Source organism: Panulirus ornatus, chromosome 50, assembly GCF_036320965.1.
Source record: "Panulirus ornatus isolate Po-2019 chromosome 50, ASM3632096v1, whole genome shotgun sequence".
NCBI classification, from domain to species: Eukaryota; Metazoa; Arthropoda; class Malacostraca; order Decapoda; family Palinuridae; genus Panulirus; species Panulirus ornatus.
The window spans coordinates 1,770,750-1,788,620 of NC_092273.1; the positions used below are offsets into that span (position 1 = coordinate 1,770,750).

Here is a 17,871-nt window from a genome sequence, read left to right on the forward strand (position 1 = left end):
GTGAGGTGCCTGAGGATTGGCGGAATGCGTGCATAGTGCCATTGTACAAAGGCAAAGGGGATAAGAGTGAGTGCTCAAATTACAGAGGTATAAGTTTTTGAGTATTCCTGGGAGGGTATTGTTTGAGAGGGTTACGGCATGTACAGAGCATCAGATTGGGGAAGAGCAGTGTGGTTTCAAAAGTGGTATAGGATGTGTGGACCAGGTGTTTACTTTGAAAAATATATGTGAGAAATACTTAAAAAGGCAAATGGATTTGTATGTAGCATTTAGGATCTGGAGAAGGCAAATGATAGAGTTGATAGAGATGCTCTGTGGAAGGAATTAAGAATATATGGTGTGGGAGGCAAGTTGTTAGAAGCAGTGAAAAGTTTTTATCGAGAATGTAAAGCATGTGTATGTGTAGGAAGAGATGAAAGTGATTGGTTCTCAGTGAATGTTGGTTTGCAGTAGGGGTGCGTGATATCTCCATGGTTGTTAAATTTGTTTATGGATGGGGTTGTTAGGGAGGTGAATGCAAGAGTTTTGGAAAGAGGGGCAAGTATGCAGACTGTTGTGGATGAGAGAGCTTGGGAAGTGAGTTGTTCGGTGATGATACAGCGCTGGTGTCTGATTCGGGTGAGAAACTGCAGAAGCTGGTGACTGAGTTTGGTAAGGTGTGCGAAAAAAGAAAGCTGAGAGTAAAAATGTGAACAAGAGCAACAAAGGTCACATTCGTTCACACTCAGTCTCTAGCTGTCATGTATAATGCAACGAAACCACAGCTCCCTTTTCACATCCAGGCCCCACACAACTTCTGTGGTTTACCCCAGACACTTCACATGCCCTGGGCCAATCCAATGACAACATGTTGATCCCGGTATACCACATCGTTCCAATTCACTCTATTCCTTGCACGCCTTTCACCCTCCTGCATGTTCAGGCCCCGATCACTCGAATTCTTTTTTACTCCATCTTTCCACCTCCAATTTGGTCTCCCCCTTCTCATTCCCTCCACCACGGACACATATATCTTCTTTGTCAATCTTTCCTTACTCATTCTCTCCATGTGACCAAACCACTTGAAAACACCCTCTTCTGCTCTCTCGACCACACTCTTTTTATTAGCACACATCTCTCTTACCCTTTCACTACTTACTCGATCAAACCACCTCACACCACATATTGTCCTCAAACATCTCATTTCCAGTATATCCACCCTCGTCTGCACAACACTATCTACAGCCCACGCCTCGCAATCATATAACATTGTTGGATCCACTGTTCCTTCAAACATGCCTATTTTTGCTTTTTCCCACGTTAGGGAGGTAGCGCAAAGAAACAGACAAGAGAATGGCCCAACCCACCCAAGTACACATGTATGTACATACACATCCACACACGCGCATATACATACCTACACATTTCAACGAACACATATATATATATATATACATACACAGACATACACATACATACACATGTACATAATCCATACTTGCTGCCTTTATTCATTCCTGTTGCCACCCAACCACACATGAAATGACAATCCCCTCCCCCGCATGCGAGCGAGGTGGTGCTAGGAAAAGACAACAAAGGCCACATTCGTTCACACTCAGTCTCTAGCTGTCATGTATAATGCACCGAAACCATAGCTCCCTTTCCACATCCAGGCCCCACACAACTTTCCATGGTTTACCCCAGACGCTTCACATGCCCTGGTTCAATCCATTGACAGCACGTCGACCCCGGTATACCACATCGATCCAATTCACTCTATTCCTTGCCCGCCTTTCACCCTCCTGCATGTTCAGGCCCCGATCACTCAAAATCTTTTTCACTCCATCTTTCCACCTCCAATTTGGTCTCCCACTTCTCCTTGTTCCCTCCACCTCTGACACACATATCCTCTTGGTCAATCTTTCCTCACTAATTCTTTCCATGTGAACAAACCATTTCAAAACACCCTCCTCTGCTCTCTCAACTACACTCTTTCTATTACCACACATCTCTCTTACCCTATCATTACTCACTCAATCAAACCACCTCACACCACATATTGTCCTCAAGCATCTCACTTCCAACACATCCACCCTCCTCTGCACTACTCTATCTATAGCCTATGCCTCACAACCATAAAACATTGTTAGAACCGCTAACCCTTCAAATATACCAATTTTTGCTTTCTGAAATAATGTTCTCGCCTTCCACACATTTTACAATGCTCCCAGAACTTTCGTCCCCTCCCCCACCCTGTGACTCACTTCGGCTTCCATGGTTCCATCAGCTGCCAAATCCACTCCAAGATATCTAAAACACTTCACTTCCTCCAGTATTCTCCATTCAAACTTATCTCCAATTCACTTCCTCCAGTTTTTCTCCATTCAAACTTATATCCAATTCACTTCCTCCAGTTTTTCTCCATTCAAACCTATCTCCTAAATGACAAGTCCCTCAACTCTACTGTTCCTGATAACCTTGCTCTTATTCACATTACTCTCAGCTTTCTTCTTTCACACACTTTACCAAACTCAGTCACCAGCTTCTGCAGTTTCTCACATGAATCAACAACCAGCGCTGTATCCTCAGCAAACAATAACTGACTCACTTCCCAAGCCCTCTCATCCACAACAGACTGCATACTTACCCCTTTCTCCAAAACTCTTGCATTCACCTCCCTAACAACCCCATCCATAAACAAATTTAACAACCATGGAGACATCACACACCCCTGCCGCAAACTAACATTCACTGAGAACCAGTCACTTTCCTCTCTTCCTACCTGTACACATGCCTTACTTCCTCAATAAAAACTTTTCACTTTTCACTGCTTCTAGCAACTTGCCTCTCACACCATATATTCTTAATACCTTCCACAGAGCATCTCTATCAACTCTATCATATGCCTTCTTCAGATCCATAAATGCTACATACAAATCCATTTGCTTTTCTAAGTATTTCTCATATACATTCTTTAAAGCAAACACCTGATTCACACATCCTCTACCACTTCTGAAACCACACTGCTTTTCCCCAATCTGATGCTCTGCACATGCTTACACCCTTTCAATCAATACCTTCCCACATAATTTCCCATTAATACTCAACAAACTTATACCTCTGTAATTTGAGCACTCACCTTTATCCCCTTTCCCTTTGTACAATGGAACTATGCATGCATTCCGCCTATCCTCAGGCACCTCACCAGTCATACATACTTTAGATATCCTTACCAACCAGTCAGTGAAGAGAGTGGTGAGTGGTGAGAGTAAATGAGCTTGGGAAGGAGACTTGTGTGTGGAAGTACAAGGAGAGACTGAGTGCAGAAGGGTGAAAGGTGAGAGCAAAGGACATAAGGGGAGTGGGGAGAAATGGGATGTATTTAGGGAAGCAATGATGGCTTGTGCAAAAGATACTTGTGGCATGAGAAACGTGGGAGAAGGGCAGATTAGAAAGGGCAGTGAGTGTTGGGATGAAGAAGTAAGATTATCAGTGAAAGACACGAGAGAGGCATTTAGAAGGTTTTTGCGGGGAAATAATGCAAATGACTGGGAGATGTATAAAAGAAAGAGGCAGGAGGTGAAGAGTAAGGTGCAAGAGGTGAAGAAGAGGGCAAATGAGAGTTGGGGTGAGATTTATTTATTTATTTTGCTTTGTTGCTGTCTCCCTCATTTGCAAGGTAGCGCAAGGAAACAGACGAAAGAAATGGCCCAACCCACCCTCATACACATGTATATACATACATGTCCACACATGCAAATATACATACCTATACATCTCAATGTACACATATATATACACACACAGACACATACATATATACCCATGCACACAATTCACACTGTCTGCCTTTATTTATTCCCATCGCCACCTTGCCACACATGGAATACCATCCCCCTCCCCACTCATGTGTGTGAGGTAGCGCTAGGAAAAGACAACAAAGGCCACATTCGTTCACACTCAGTCTCTAGCTGTCATGCAATAATGCCCGAAACCACAGCTCCCTTTCCACATCTAGGCCCCACACAACTTTCCATGGTTTACCCCAGACGCTTCACATGCCCTGATTCAATCCACTGACAGCACGTCAACCCCAGTATACCACATCAATCCAATTCACTCTATTCCTTGCCCACCTTTCACCCTCCTGCATGTTCAGGCCCCGATCACACAAAATCTTTTTCACTCCATCTTTCCACCTCCAATTTGGTCTCCCTCTTCTCCTCATTCCCTCCACCTCCGACACATATATCCTCTTGGTCAATCTTTCCTCACTCATTCTCTCCATGTGCCCAAACCATTTCAAAACACCCTCTTCTGCTCACTCAACCACGCTCTTTTTATTTCCACACATCTCTCTTACCCTTACATTACTTACTCGATCAAACCACCTTACACCACACATTGTCCTCAAACATCTCATTTCCAGCACATCCACCCTCCTGCGCACAACTCTATCCATAGCCCACGCCTCGCAACCATACATTAAATTTTAGGGAGAATGAAAAGATGTTTTGTAAGGAGGTAAATAAAGTGCATATGACAAGAGAACAAATGGGAACATCGGTGAAGGGCGCTAATGGAGAGGTAATAACAAGGAGTGGTGATGTAAGAAGATGGAAGTGAGTATTTTGAAGGTTTGTTGAGTGTATTATATGACAGAGTGGCAGATATAGGGTGTTTTGGTCAGGGTGGTGTGCGAACTTAGAGGGTCAGGAAGAATGATTCGGTAAACAGAGAGGAGGTAGTGAAAGCTTTGCAAAAAATGAAAGCTGGCAAAGCGGCAGGTTTGGATGGTATTGCAGTGGAATTTATTAGAAAAGGGGGTGACAGTGTTGTTGACTGGTTGGTGAGGACATTTAATGTATGTATGGCTTATGGTGAAATGCCTAGATTGGCGGAATGCATGCATAGTGCCATTGTACAAAGGCAAAGGGGATAAAGGTTAGTGTTCAAATTACAGAGGTATAAGTTTGTTGAGTATTCCTGGTAAATCAAATGGGAGGGTATTGATTGAGAGGGTGAAGGCATGTACAGAGCATCAGATTGGGGAAGAGCAGTATGGTTTCAGAAGTGGAAGAGGATGTGTGGATCAGGTGGTTGCTTTGAAGAATGAAAGTGAGAAATACTTAGAAAAGCAAATGGATTTGTATGTAGCATTTATGGATCTGGAGAAGGCATATGATTAGAGTTGATAGAGATGCTCAGTGGAAGATACTAAGAGTATATGGTGTGGGAGGCAAGTTGCTAGAAGCAGTGAAAAGCTTTTATCGAGGATGTAAGGCACATGTACAAGCAGCAGGGGTGCATGATGTCTCCATGGTTTTTTTGGATGGGATTGTTAGGGAGGTGAATGCAAGAGTTTTGGAAAGAGGGGCAAGTATGCAGTCTGTTGTGGATGAGAGGGCTTGGGAAGTGAGTCAATTGTTCGCTGATGACACAGTGCTGGTAGCTGATTCGGGTGAGAAACTGCAGAAGCTGGTGACTGAGTTTGGTAAAGTGTGTGAGAGAAAAAAAGCTGAGAGTAAATGTGAATAAGAGCAAGGTTATTAAGTACAGTAGGGTTGAGGGACAAGTCAATTGGGAGATAAGTTTGAATGGAAAAAAACTGAAGGAAGTGAAGTGTTTTAGATATCTTGGAGTGGATTTGGCAGTGGATGTAACCATGGAAGCGGAAGTGAGTCACTGGGTAGGGAGGGGGCAAAAGTTCTAGGAGCGTTGAAAAATGTGTGGAAGGTGAGAACATTATCTTGGAAAGCAAAAATGGGTATGTTTGAAGGAATAATGTTCCAATAATGTTATATGGTTGCGAGGCGTAGGCTATAGATAGGGATAAGGGTCGAAGTGTTAGAAATGAGGTGTTTGAGAACAATATGTGGTGTGAGGTGGTTTGATTACTGAGTAAGTAATGAAAGGGTACAAGAGATGTGTGGTTACAAAAAAAGTGTGGTTGAGAGAGCAGAAGAGGGTGTATTGAAATGGTTTGGTCACATGGAGAGAATGAGTGAAGAAAGATTGACAAAGAGGTTATATGTGTCACAGATGGAGGGAACAAGAAGTGGGAGACCAAATTGGAGGTGGAAGGATGGAGTGAAGAAGATTTTGAGCGATTGGGACCTGAACATACAGGAGGGTGATAGGCGTGCAAGGAATAGAGTGAATTGAAATAATGTGGCATACCTGGGTTGACGTGCTGTCAGTGGATCGAACCAGGGCATGTGAAGCATTTGGGGTAAACAATGGAAAGTTTTGTGGGGCCTGGATGTGGAAAGGGGGCTGTGGTTTCGGTGCATTATACATGACAGCTAGAGACTAAGGACGAACGAATGTGGCCTTTGTTGTCCTTTCCTAGCACTATCTTGTGTGCTTGCGGGGGGAGAGGGGTGTCATTTCATGTGTGGCGGGATGGCGATGGGAATGAATAAAGGCAGCAAGTATGAATTATGTATATGTGTATAACATGTATATGTCTGTGTACATATAAATATGTATCCCTGGGGATAGGGGAAAAATAATACTTCCCACACATTCCTCACGTGTCGTAGAAGGCGACTAAATGGGACGGGAGCGGGGGGGGGGGGGCTAGAAACCCTCCCCTCCTTGTATTTTACCTTTCTAAAAGGGGAGACAGAAGGAGTCAAGTGGGTAGTGCTCATCCTCCTCGAAGGCTCAGATTGGGGTGTCTAAATGTGTTTGGATGTAACCAAGATGAGAAAAAGGAGAGACAGGTAGTATGTTTGAGGAAAGAAACCTTGATGTTTTGGCTCTGAGTGAAAAGAAGCTCCAGGGTAAAGAGGAAGAAATATTTGGGAATGTCTTGGGAGTATAGTCAGGGGTTGGTGAGAGGACAAGAGCAAGGGAAGGAGTAGCACTACTGAAACAGGAGTGGTGGGAGTATGAGATAAGAGTGTAAGAAAGTAAACTCTAGATTGATATGGGTAAAACTGAAAGTGGATGGAGAGAGATGGGTGATTATTGGTGCATATGCACCTGGGCATGAGAAGAAAGATCATGAGAGGCAAGTGTTTTGGGAGGAGCTGAGTGAGTGTGTTAGTAGTTTTGATGCACGAGACCAGGTTATAGTAATGGGTGATTTGAATGCAAAGGTGAGTAATGTGGCAGTTGAGGGAATAATTGGTGTACATAGGGTGTTCGTGTTGTAAATGGAAATGGTGAAGAGCTTGTGGATTTGTGTGCTGAAAAAGGACTGGTGATTGGGAATACCTGGTTTAAAAAGAAGTATATACATAAGTATACGTATATAATTAGGAGAGATGTCCAGAGAGCGTTATTGGATTATGTGTTAATTGATAGGCGTGTGAAAGAGAGACTTTTAGAGGTTAATGTGCTGAGAGGTGCAACTGGAGGGATGTCTGATCATTATCTTGTGGAGGCGAAGGTGAAGATTGTAGAGGTTTTCAGAAAAGAAGAGAGAATGTTGGGGTGAAAAGAGTGGTGAGAGTACATAAGCTTGGGAAGGAGACTTGTGTGAGGAAGTACCAGGAGAGACTGAGTGCAGAATGGAAAAAGGTGAGAACAAAGGACATAAAGGGAGTGGGGGAGGAATGGGATGTATTTTGGGAAGCAGTGATGGCTTGCGCAAAAGATGCTTGTGGCATGAGAAGCGTGGGAGGTGGGCAGATTAGGAAGGGTAATGAGTGGTGGGATGAAAAAGTAAGGTTATTAGTGAAAGAGAAGAGAGACGCATTTAGAAAATTTTTGCAGGGAAATAGTGCAAATCACTAGGAGAGGTATAAAACAAAGAGGTGCAAAGAGTGTAAATCAAGAGAGAGGGGCAAGAGGTGAAAAAGAGGGCAAATGAGAGTTGAGGTGAGAGAGTATCATTAAATTTTAGGGAGAATAAAAAGATGTTTTGGAAGGAGGTAAATAAAGTGCGGAAGACAAGAGAACAAATGGGAACATTGGTGAAGGGGCTAATGGGAAGGTGATAACTTATATGTATACATTGAGATGTATAGGTATGTATATGTGCGTGTGTGGATGTGTATGTATATACATGTGTATGTGGGTGGGTTGGGCTATTCTTTCTTCCGTTTCCTTGCGCTACCTCGCTAACACGGGAGAAAGCAACAAAGTATAATAAACAAATAATGAATATAAATAATTTTTTTTTTCTTTTTTTTTTTTTGCCGGTCTCCCGCGTTTGCGAGGAAGCGCAAGGAAACAGACGAAAGAAATGGCCCAACCGACCCCCATACACATGCCTTGATTCAATCCACTGACAGCACGTCAACCCCGGTATACCACATCGCTCCAATTCACTCTATTCTTTGCCCTCCTTTCACCCTCCTGCATGTTCAGGCCCCGATCACACAAAATCTTTTTCACTCCATCTTTCCACCTCCAATTTGGTCTCCCTCTTCTCCTCGTTCCCTCCACCTCCGACACATATATCCTCTTGGTCAATCTTTCCTCACTCATTCTCTCCATGTGACCAAACCATTTCAAAACACCCTCTTCTGCTCTCTCAACCACGCTCTTTTTATTTCCACACATCTCTCTTACCCTTACGTTACTTACTCGATCAAACCACCTCACACCACACATTGTCCTCAAACATCTCATTTCCAGCACATCCATCCTACTGCGCACAACTCTATCCATAGTCCACGCCTCGCAACCATACAACATTGTTGGAACCACTATTCCTTCAAACATACCCATTTTTGCTTTCCGAGATAATGTTCTCGACTTCCACACATTCTTCAAGGCTCCCAGAATTTTCGCCCCCTCCCCCACCCTATGATCCACTTCCGCTTCCATGGTTCCATCCGCTGCCAGATCCACTCCCAGATATCTAAAACACTTCACTTCCTCCAGTTTTTCTCCATTCAAACTCACCTCCCAATTGAATTGACCCTCAACCCTACTGTACCTAATAACCTTGCTCTTATTCACATTTACTCTTAACATTCTTCTTTCACACACTTTACCAAACTCAGTCACCAGCTTCTGCAGTTTCTCACATGAATCAGCCACCAGCACTGTATCATCAGCGAACAACAACTGACTCACTTCCCAAGCTCTCTCATCCCCAACAGACTTCATACTTGCCCCTCTTTCCAAAACTCTTGCATTCACCTCCCTAACAACCCCATCCATAAACAAATTAAACAACCATGGAGACATCACACACCCCTGCCGCAAACCTACATTCACTGAGAACCAATCACTTTCCTCTCTTCCTACACGTACACATGCCTTACATCCTCGATAAAAACTTTTCACTGCTTCTAACAACTTGCCTCCCACACCATATATTCTTAATACCTTCCACAGAGCATCTCTATCAACTCTATCATATGCCTTCTCCAGATCCATAAACGCTACATACAAATCTATTTGCTTTTCTAAGTATTTCACACATACATTCTTCAAAGCAAACACCTGATCCACACATCCTCTACCACTTCTGAAACCACACTGCTCTTCCCCAATCTGATGCTCTGTACATGCCTTCACCCTCTCAATCAACACCCTCCCATATAATTTGCCAGGAATACTCAACAAACTTATACCTCTGTAATTTGAGCACTCACTCTTATCCCCTTTGCCTTTGTACAATGGCACTATGCACGCATTCCGCCAATCCTCAGGCACCTCACCATGAGTCATACATACATTAAATAACCTTACCAACCAGTCAACAATACAGTCACCCCCTTTTTTAATAAATTCCACTGCAATACCATGCAAACCTGCTGCCTTGCCGGCTTTCATCTTCCGCAAAGCTTTTACTACCTCTTCTCTGTTTACCAACTCATTTTCCCTAACCCTCACACTTTGCACACCACCTCGACCAAAACACCCTATATCTGCCACTCTATCATCAAACATCAAATAATATATATATCATATATAACTGGTTTCCCGCAGCAGTGAGGCAGTGCCAGGAAACAGATGAAGAATGGCCCATCCACTCATTTACACATATGTATACATAAATGCCCATATACACACATAAACATACACATACATATCAATATATACATACATACATAGACATACAGACATATACATATATACACATGTACATATTCATATTTGCTTGCCTTCATCCATTCGTGTTGCCACCCCGCCCCTCAGGAAATAATATCACTACCCCCTGCTTCAGTGAAGTAGTGCCAGGAAAGCAGACAAAAATGGCTACATTCATTCACACTCAGTCTCTAGCTGTCATGCATAATGAACCAAAACACATTTCCCTATCCACATCCAGGGCCCACGAACCTTTCCATGGTTAGCCCCAAACACTTTACATGACCTGGTCCGGTCCAATGACAGCATGTCGCCCCCGGTATACTACATTGTTCCAATTCACTCTATTCCTTGCACGCCTTTCACCCCACTGCATGTTCAGGTCCCGATCGCTCAAAATCTTTTTCACACCATTCTTCCACCTCCAATTCGGTCTCCCACTTCTTGTTTCCTCCACCTCTGATGCATGTATCCTCATTGTCAATCTTTCCTCATTTATCCTCTCCATATGTCAAAACCATTTCAACTCATGCTCTTCAGCTCTATCAACCACAATCTTTTTATTTCCACACCTCTCTCTTATCCTTTCATTACTTACTCGATTAAACCACCTCACACCACATATTGTCCTTAAACATATCATTTCCAACACATCCACCCTCCTCCATACTACCCTATCTATAGCCCATGCCTCGCAACCATATAACATTGTTGGAACTACTATTCCTTCAAACATAACCATTTTGCTCTCTGAAATAACATTCTCTACTTCTATACATTTTTTATCGCTCAGAAATTTTGCCCTTCCCCCACCTTGTGACTCACCTCTACTTCCATGGTTCCATCTGCTGCAAAGTCCACTCCCAGATATCTAAAATATTTCACTTCCTCCAATTTTTCCCCATTCTAACTTACATCCCAATTAATTTGTCCCTCAACCGGACTGAACCTAATAAGCTTGCTCTTATTCACATTTCTTCTCAACTTTCTCCTTACACACATTTTTCCAAACTCAGTCACCAACTTCTGCAGTTTCTCACACAAATCAGCCACTAAGGATGTATCATCGGCGAACAACAACTGACTCACTTCACAGGCCCTCTCTTCCCCAACAGACAGCATACTTGCCCCTCTCCAAAACTCTTACATTTACCTCCCTAACCATCCCATCCAGAAACAAATTCAACAACCATGGGGACATCACACACCCCTGCCACAAACCACCATTCACTGGGAACCAATCACACTCTTCTCTTCCTACTCATGCACAAGCCTTACATCCATGGTAAAAACTTTTCATTGCTTGTGGCAACTTACCTCCCATACCAATATACTCTTAAAACCTTCAAGAAAGCATCTCTATCAACCCTATCATATGCCTTCTCCAGATCCATAAATGCTACATACAAATCCATCTGTTTTTCCAAGTATTTCTCACATACAGTCTTCAAAGCAAACACCTGATCCACACTTCCTCTACCACTTCTGATACCACACTGTTCTTCCCCAATCTGATGCTCTGTACATGCCTTCACCTTCTGAATGTATACCCTCCCATATAATTTCCCAAGAATACTCAACAAACTCATGCCTGTGTAGTTTGAACACTCATCTCTATCCCATCTGCCTTTGTACAATGGCACTATGCATGCATTCTGCCAATCCTCAGGCACTTTACCATTGTCCATACATGTATTGAATATCCTTACCAACTAATCAACAACACAGTCACCCCATTTCTCAGTAAATTCAACTGCAATAGTATCCAAACCTGTCACTTTTGCTGGATTTCATTTTCTGGAAAGCTTTAACTACCTCTTCTCTCTTTACCAAACCATTCGCCCTGGCCATTCCACTTTGCACACAATCCTGACAAAAAAACCCTGTGTCTGTCACTCTATCATCAAAAACATTCAACAAACCTTCAAAATACTCACTTCCATCTTCTCACATCACCACTCCTTGTTATTACCTCTCCATTTGCCCCCTTCACCGATGTTCCCATTTTTTCCCTTGTCTTATGCACGTCACTTACCTCCTTCCAAAATATCTTTTCATTCTCCCTAAAGTTTAACGATACTCTCTCATCCCAACTCTCATTTGCCCTCTTTTTCAACTCTTGCACCTTTCTCTTGACCTCTTGCTGCTTTCTTTTATACATCTCCCAGTCATTTACACTACTTCCCTGAAAATATCGTCCAAATGCCTCTCTTTTCTCTTTCACTAACAATCTTACTTCTTTGTCCCACCACTCACTACCCTTTATAATCTGCCCATCTCTCACCTTTCTTATAACATGTGCATCTTTTGTGCAAGCCATCACGGCTTCCCGAAATACATCCCATTCACCCCTCTAATGTCAATTGCTTTCACCTTTTGCTATTCTACACTCAATCTCTCCTGATACTACCCCCACAGAAGTCTCCTTTCCAAGCTCACTTATTCTCACCACGCTCTTCTTCCCAACATTGTCTTCTTTTTTGAAAACCTCCACAAGTCTTCACCTTCGCCTCTGCAAAATTTCTATTTTATGCTTGATCTTTGTTTCTAGCTTTCATGGGGTAGTGCCAGGATCAGACAAGAAAAGGTTGCATCCACTTATATCCATTCTCTAGCTCCCTATCCACAAGCAAGCCCAACAGACCTTTCTATGGATTACCTCAGGCACTTTACATGCCTTGGTTCAGTCCACTGACAGCACCTTGATCCCTGGATACTACATCATTCCAATTCCTTATCTATAGCCCATGCCTCACGTCCACATAAGATTGTTGGGATATTCAAACATACCCCCTATGACCTCCCTTCACACATTCTTCAGCACTTAAAAAACTCAAACCATGATTCAGTTCTGCATCCATGGTTCTATTCATGGCCATGTACACTCCCAAGTATCTAAAACATTTCACTTTCTCCAATTTTTCTCTAATCAAACCCATACCCCAACTAACCTTCCCTTAACCCTGCTAAATCTAATAACCTTGTTTTTATCAACATTTACTCTCAACTTCCTTGTTTCACATACTTTTCCAAACTCAGCCACCAACTTCAGCAGTTTCTCACTTGAATCTACAACAAGTGCTATATCATCAGCAAAGAACACTTGACTCACTTCCTAGGCCCTCTCATCCCCTACAACATGGCTATTCAATTACTTTAGGAGTAGGGCCAGATTATGAAACTTAAATTGATGGAAGCACCATACATTTATTTCACATCCATTTTTTTTCTTTAAACACTTCTACAAAGAAATAAAAAATTACAATTTGTTGCTAGTTTCATTCAGCTATTTAATACATTTGGTCATGACAAAAATTTATGTAAAATTTTGTAAGTAAATAAATAAGTAAATTTCATTAATTCATTTTAATTCTTCTGAATCTGTCAAAGCGCCAATGAAAAACCACTCTAGGGCTGGATTTGGCCCGCGGGCCAACAATTGAATAGTCCTGCCCTTCAGACTGCATACTCGTCCTTCTCTCCAAGACTCTCATATTTACCTCCCTCAGCATCTCATCCATAAACAAATTAAACATTGGTAATATCACACTCCCCATTCACATCCATTACACTGCAAATTTTGTCATGTAAAGTATGGGATATAATGCTAGTTCCCAGATGGCAATCAGAACATAAGACAGCATATGCACCTCAATGTATCTTTGTTTATTTCATTAACTTACAAAATTCTCCATGCCTACATACACGTAGCTTTGCACTGATTTTACAACAGTTCAATAGTGATATACTTTTTTGTAACTTTACACCTATACTGATAATCTGATCGGCAATTCTATGAAGAAACAAGACCAAGCTTGATCTCTATCCTCCACATAGAAAAAACACACACTTGGTCAACACATATACAACCTCAGTGCCCATGATCTCAGGCAAATATTGTGTTTGTGGTACAAAGGTCTGTTCTTACGTCATGGCAGTTAAGATTGCAATCAGTGGTGCACATGTGAATAACAGGAATCACCTAAGCATTGCTGAGAAGATGAATATGAATGAGAATCATATGTGCTGGGTGAGTAACTTGTGTTTCATGCATGCAAAATTCTGACCTGGAGTTGAATTAAGAAACATTCTCGAAGCTATTTCCTTCTGATTTTGAGAAATCCTTGCTACTCACCAGCATGTCTCCAACTTGGCTGATTACCTACACACCGAATCATTATTGTTTGACCAAGACAGTTATGGTACACAGAACAAACACTGCAGGCCAGGGCGAGTTGATGGGACAAGACAAACCACTGCCCCACCATGACAGGCTGGGGTGAGATGACAGGATAAAACAGCCACAGCCCCACCATTAAAGTTGGGGTGAGCTGATGAGACATGACAGTTACAGCCCCACCACTTCAGGCTGGGGTAACGTGATGAAACATGACGACCACAGTACAGGTGGTGCAGGCCACAGCCCCACCACTACAGGCTGGGGTAACGTGATGAGACATGACCACAGTACAGGCAGTGCAGGCCACAGCCCCATCACTACAGGCTGGGGTAACATGATGAGACATGACAGCCACAGTACAAGTGGTGCAGGCCACAGACCCACCACTACAGGCTGAGGTAACATGATGAGACATGACCACAGTACAGGTGGTGCAGGCCACAGCTCCACCACTACAGGCTGGGGTAACGTGATGAGACATGACGAACACAGTACAGGTGGTGCAGGCCACAGCTCACCAATACAGGCTGGGGTAACGTGATGAGACATGATGACCACAGTACAGGTGGTGCAGGCCACAGCTCCACCACCACAGGCTGGGGTGAGGTGATGAGACATGATGACCACAGTACAGGTGGTGCAGGCCACAGCTCCACCACTACAGGCTGGAGCGAGGTAATGAGACAAGATGGCCACAGTACAGGTGGTGCAGGCCACAGCCCTACCACTACAGGCTGGGGTAAAATGATGAGACATGATGGCCACAGTACAGGTGGTGCAGGCCACAGCCCCACCACTACAGGCTGGGGTAACGTGATGAGACATGACAACCATGGTACAGGTGGTGCAGGCCACAGACCCACCACTACAGGCAGGGGTAACGTGATGAGATATGACCACAGTACAGGTGGTGCAGGCCACAGCTCCACCACTGCAGGCTGGGGTAATGTGATGAGACATGACGACCACAGTACAGGTGGTGCAGGCCACAGCCCCACCACTACAGGCTGGGGTAACGTGATGAGACATGATGGCCACAGTATAGGTGATGCAGGCCACAGCCCCACCACTACAGGCTGGGGTAATGTGATGAGACATGACCACAGTATACGTGGTGTAGACCACCACAGCTCCACCACTACAGGCTGGGGTAACGTGATGAGACATGACGACCACAACGACCACAGTACAGGTGGTGCAGACCACAGTTACATCACTACAGGCTGCGGTAACATGATGAGACATGACGACCACAGTACAGGTGGTGCAGGCCACAGCCCCACCACTACAGGCTGGAGTGAGGTGATGAGACATGACCACAGTACAGGTGGTGCAGGCCACAGATCCACCACTACAGGCTGGGGTAACATGATGAGACATGACCACAGTACAGGTGGTGCAGGCCATAGCCCCACCACTACAAGCTGGAGTGAGGTGATGAGACATGACCACAGTACAGGTGGTGCAGGCCACAGATCCACCACTACAGGCTGGGGTAACATGAGACATGACCACAGTAAAGGTGATGCAGGCCACAGCCCCACCACTACAGCCTGGGGTAACGTGATGAGACATGACGACCACAGTGCAGGTGGAGCAGGCCACAGATCCACCACTACAGGCTGGGGTAACATGAGACATGACCACAGTACAGGTGGTGCAGGCCACAGCTCCACCACTACAGGTTGGAGTGAGGTGATGAGGCATGACCACAGTATAGGTGAAGCAGGCCACAGCTTCACCACTACAGGCTGGGGTGAGGTGATGAGACATGATTGCCATAGTACAGGTGGTGCAGGCCACAGCTCCATCACTACAGGCTGCGGTAACGTGGAGAAATGACCACAGTATAGGTGGTGCAGGCCACAGCTCCACCACTACAGGCTGGGGTAACGTGATGAGACATGATGGCCACAGTACAGGTGGTGCAGGGTACAGCTCCACCACTACAGGCTGGAGTGAGGTGGAGACATGACCACAGTACAGGTGTTGCAGGCCACAGCCCCATCACTACAGGCTGGGGTAACGTGATGAGACGACCACAGTACAGGTGGTGCAGGCCACAGCCCCACCACTACAGGCTGGGGTAACGTGATGTGACATGACCACAGTACAGGTGGTGCAGGCCACAGCTCCACTACAGGCTGGGTGAGGTGATGAGACATGATGGCCACAGTACAGGTGGTGCAGGTCACAGCTCCACTACTACAGGCTGGAGTGAGGTGATGAGACATGATGGTCACAGTACAGGTGGTGCAGGCCACAACCCCACCACTACAGGCTGGGGTAACGTGATGAGAGATGATGGCCACAGTATAGGTGATACAGGCCACAGCTCCACCACTACAGGCTGGAGTGAGGTGATGAGACATGATGGTCACAGCACAGGTGGTGCAGGCCATAGCCCCATCATTACAGGCTGAGGTAACGTGATGAGACATGACGACAGTACAGGTGGTGTAGGTCAAAGCCCAACCACTACAGGCTGGGGTGAAGTGATGAGACATGATGGCCACAGTACAGGTGGTGCAGGCCACAGCCCCCACTACAGGCTGGAGTGAGGTGGAGACATGACGGCCACAGTACAGGTGGTGCAGGCCACAGCCCCACCACTACAGGCTGGGGTAACGTGATGAAACATGATGGCCACAGTACAGGTGGTGCAGGCCACAGCCCCACCACTACAGGCTGGGGGGTGGCATACTCCTGCACCAGCTGATATCACCCCCAGTCCTCCCTCATTTCCTCCCCTCCCTAAACCTACCACCCCAGGAAAACCCGTGCCATTGTGCTGGTTATTCCCCAGGTTTTGCCTGATGGTGGAGCCCTAAGTGCAGTAGGAGAGGGTAAGGGGAATCATTAGACAGAATTACAAGGCCATGTAGACAGATGAGTTGCCAACTGGCGGCCGAGGCGGCCTCCAACAGCTGGTCACGACCCTAACTTCACAACACATTTACTCTTCCTCTCCATTAATTACACTTTATATAACACTCACCTTTCGAAACGTGTAAGCTTTGGTGTTCATAACGCACAGTTGTTTCGGTAAATCAACCGCAAAAACATCTAGTATAGGGTTAATCCTTAAAGTAATATCCTAAGCTAGAAAACATATATGGAACGTCAAGTGACGGCTAGCGCACCCCAGGCAAAATAACAAACCACTCCTCACCGTAAAATAAACTCTTGTGAACACACCTAATACAACACTTCAACCATATAATTTTACACAGATACATCAAGAAAACGGATAAATTTAAAAATCTTATGATTAAATTGTCGAGATGATATCTTCCTCGATTTGTTGTTGAAATTATGTTTGAGATTAATGACAGGAGAGAGAGTATTGGAACGTGCCGCAAGTGGGCTGGGCAGGCAGGGTCTCCCGGCTGAGATGTCTCTCTTACTCCCTCACTAAAACTTTACAACAAATCAACGCTATGACAAATATTGCTCATTTTTTCTAAAAAGTTCATCAATTTAAAGAAACAAAGGAAACGGATCCAGTATAATTTTGTGTAGAGAAAGTGTTGAGCACACCATGACTAAACCTTCATCATCGTTTACTAAGAAACAAGTTCATATCATCATGATGATCTGGCCGCATTAATTATAACACATAACCCGTCAACATCTTACACGCACTAGTCAATGTTCTTTTATCCCGAGTAAGTCATAATAGCATTATGGTCAGTGAAGCCATAACTTAAAAT

At 44.4% G+C, this 17,871-nt stretch overlaps 1 protein-coding gene across 4 annotated transcripts in view; it reads right to left on the reverse strand.

Moving 5' to 3' along the window:
* The window catches only part of shep (alan shepard), a 336,340-nt gene extending 319,016 nt beyond the window's left edge, over positions 1–17,324 (reverse strand). For 2 of the 4 annotated variants that reach the window (XM_071691043.1, XM_071691040.1), the window contains exon 1: positions 17,157–17,324. In XM_071691043.1, coding sequence (XP_071547144.1) covers positions 17,157–17,186 — 30 coding nt within the window. In that variant the 5' untranslated portion in view covers positions 17,187–17,324. The remainder of the gene's footprint in view (positions 1–17,156) is intronic. The other 2 variants (XM_071691045.1, XM_071691044.1) reach the window with 2 other exon arrangements.
* Positions 17,325–17,871: the final 547 nt, after the last annotated feature.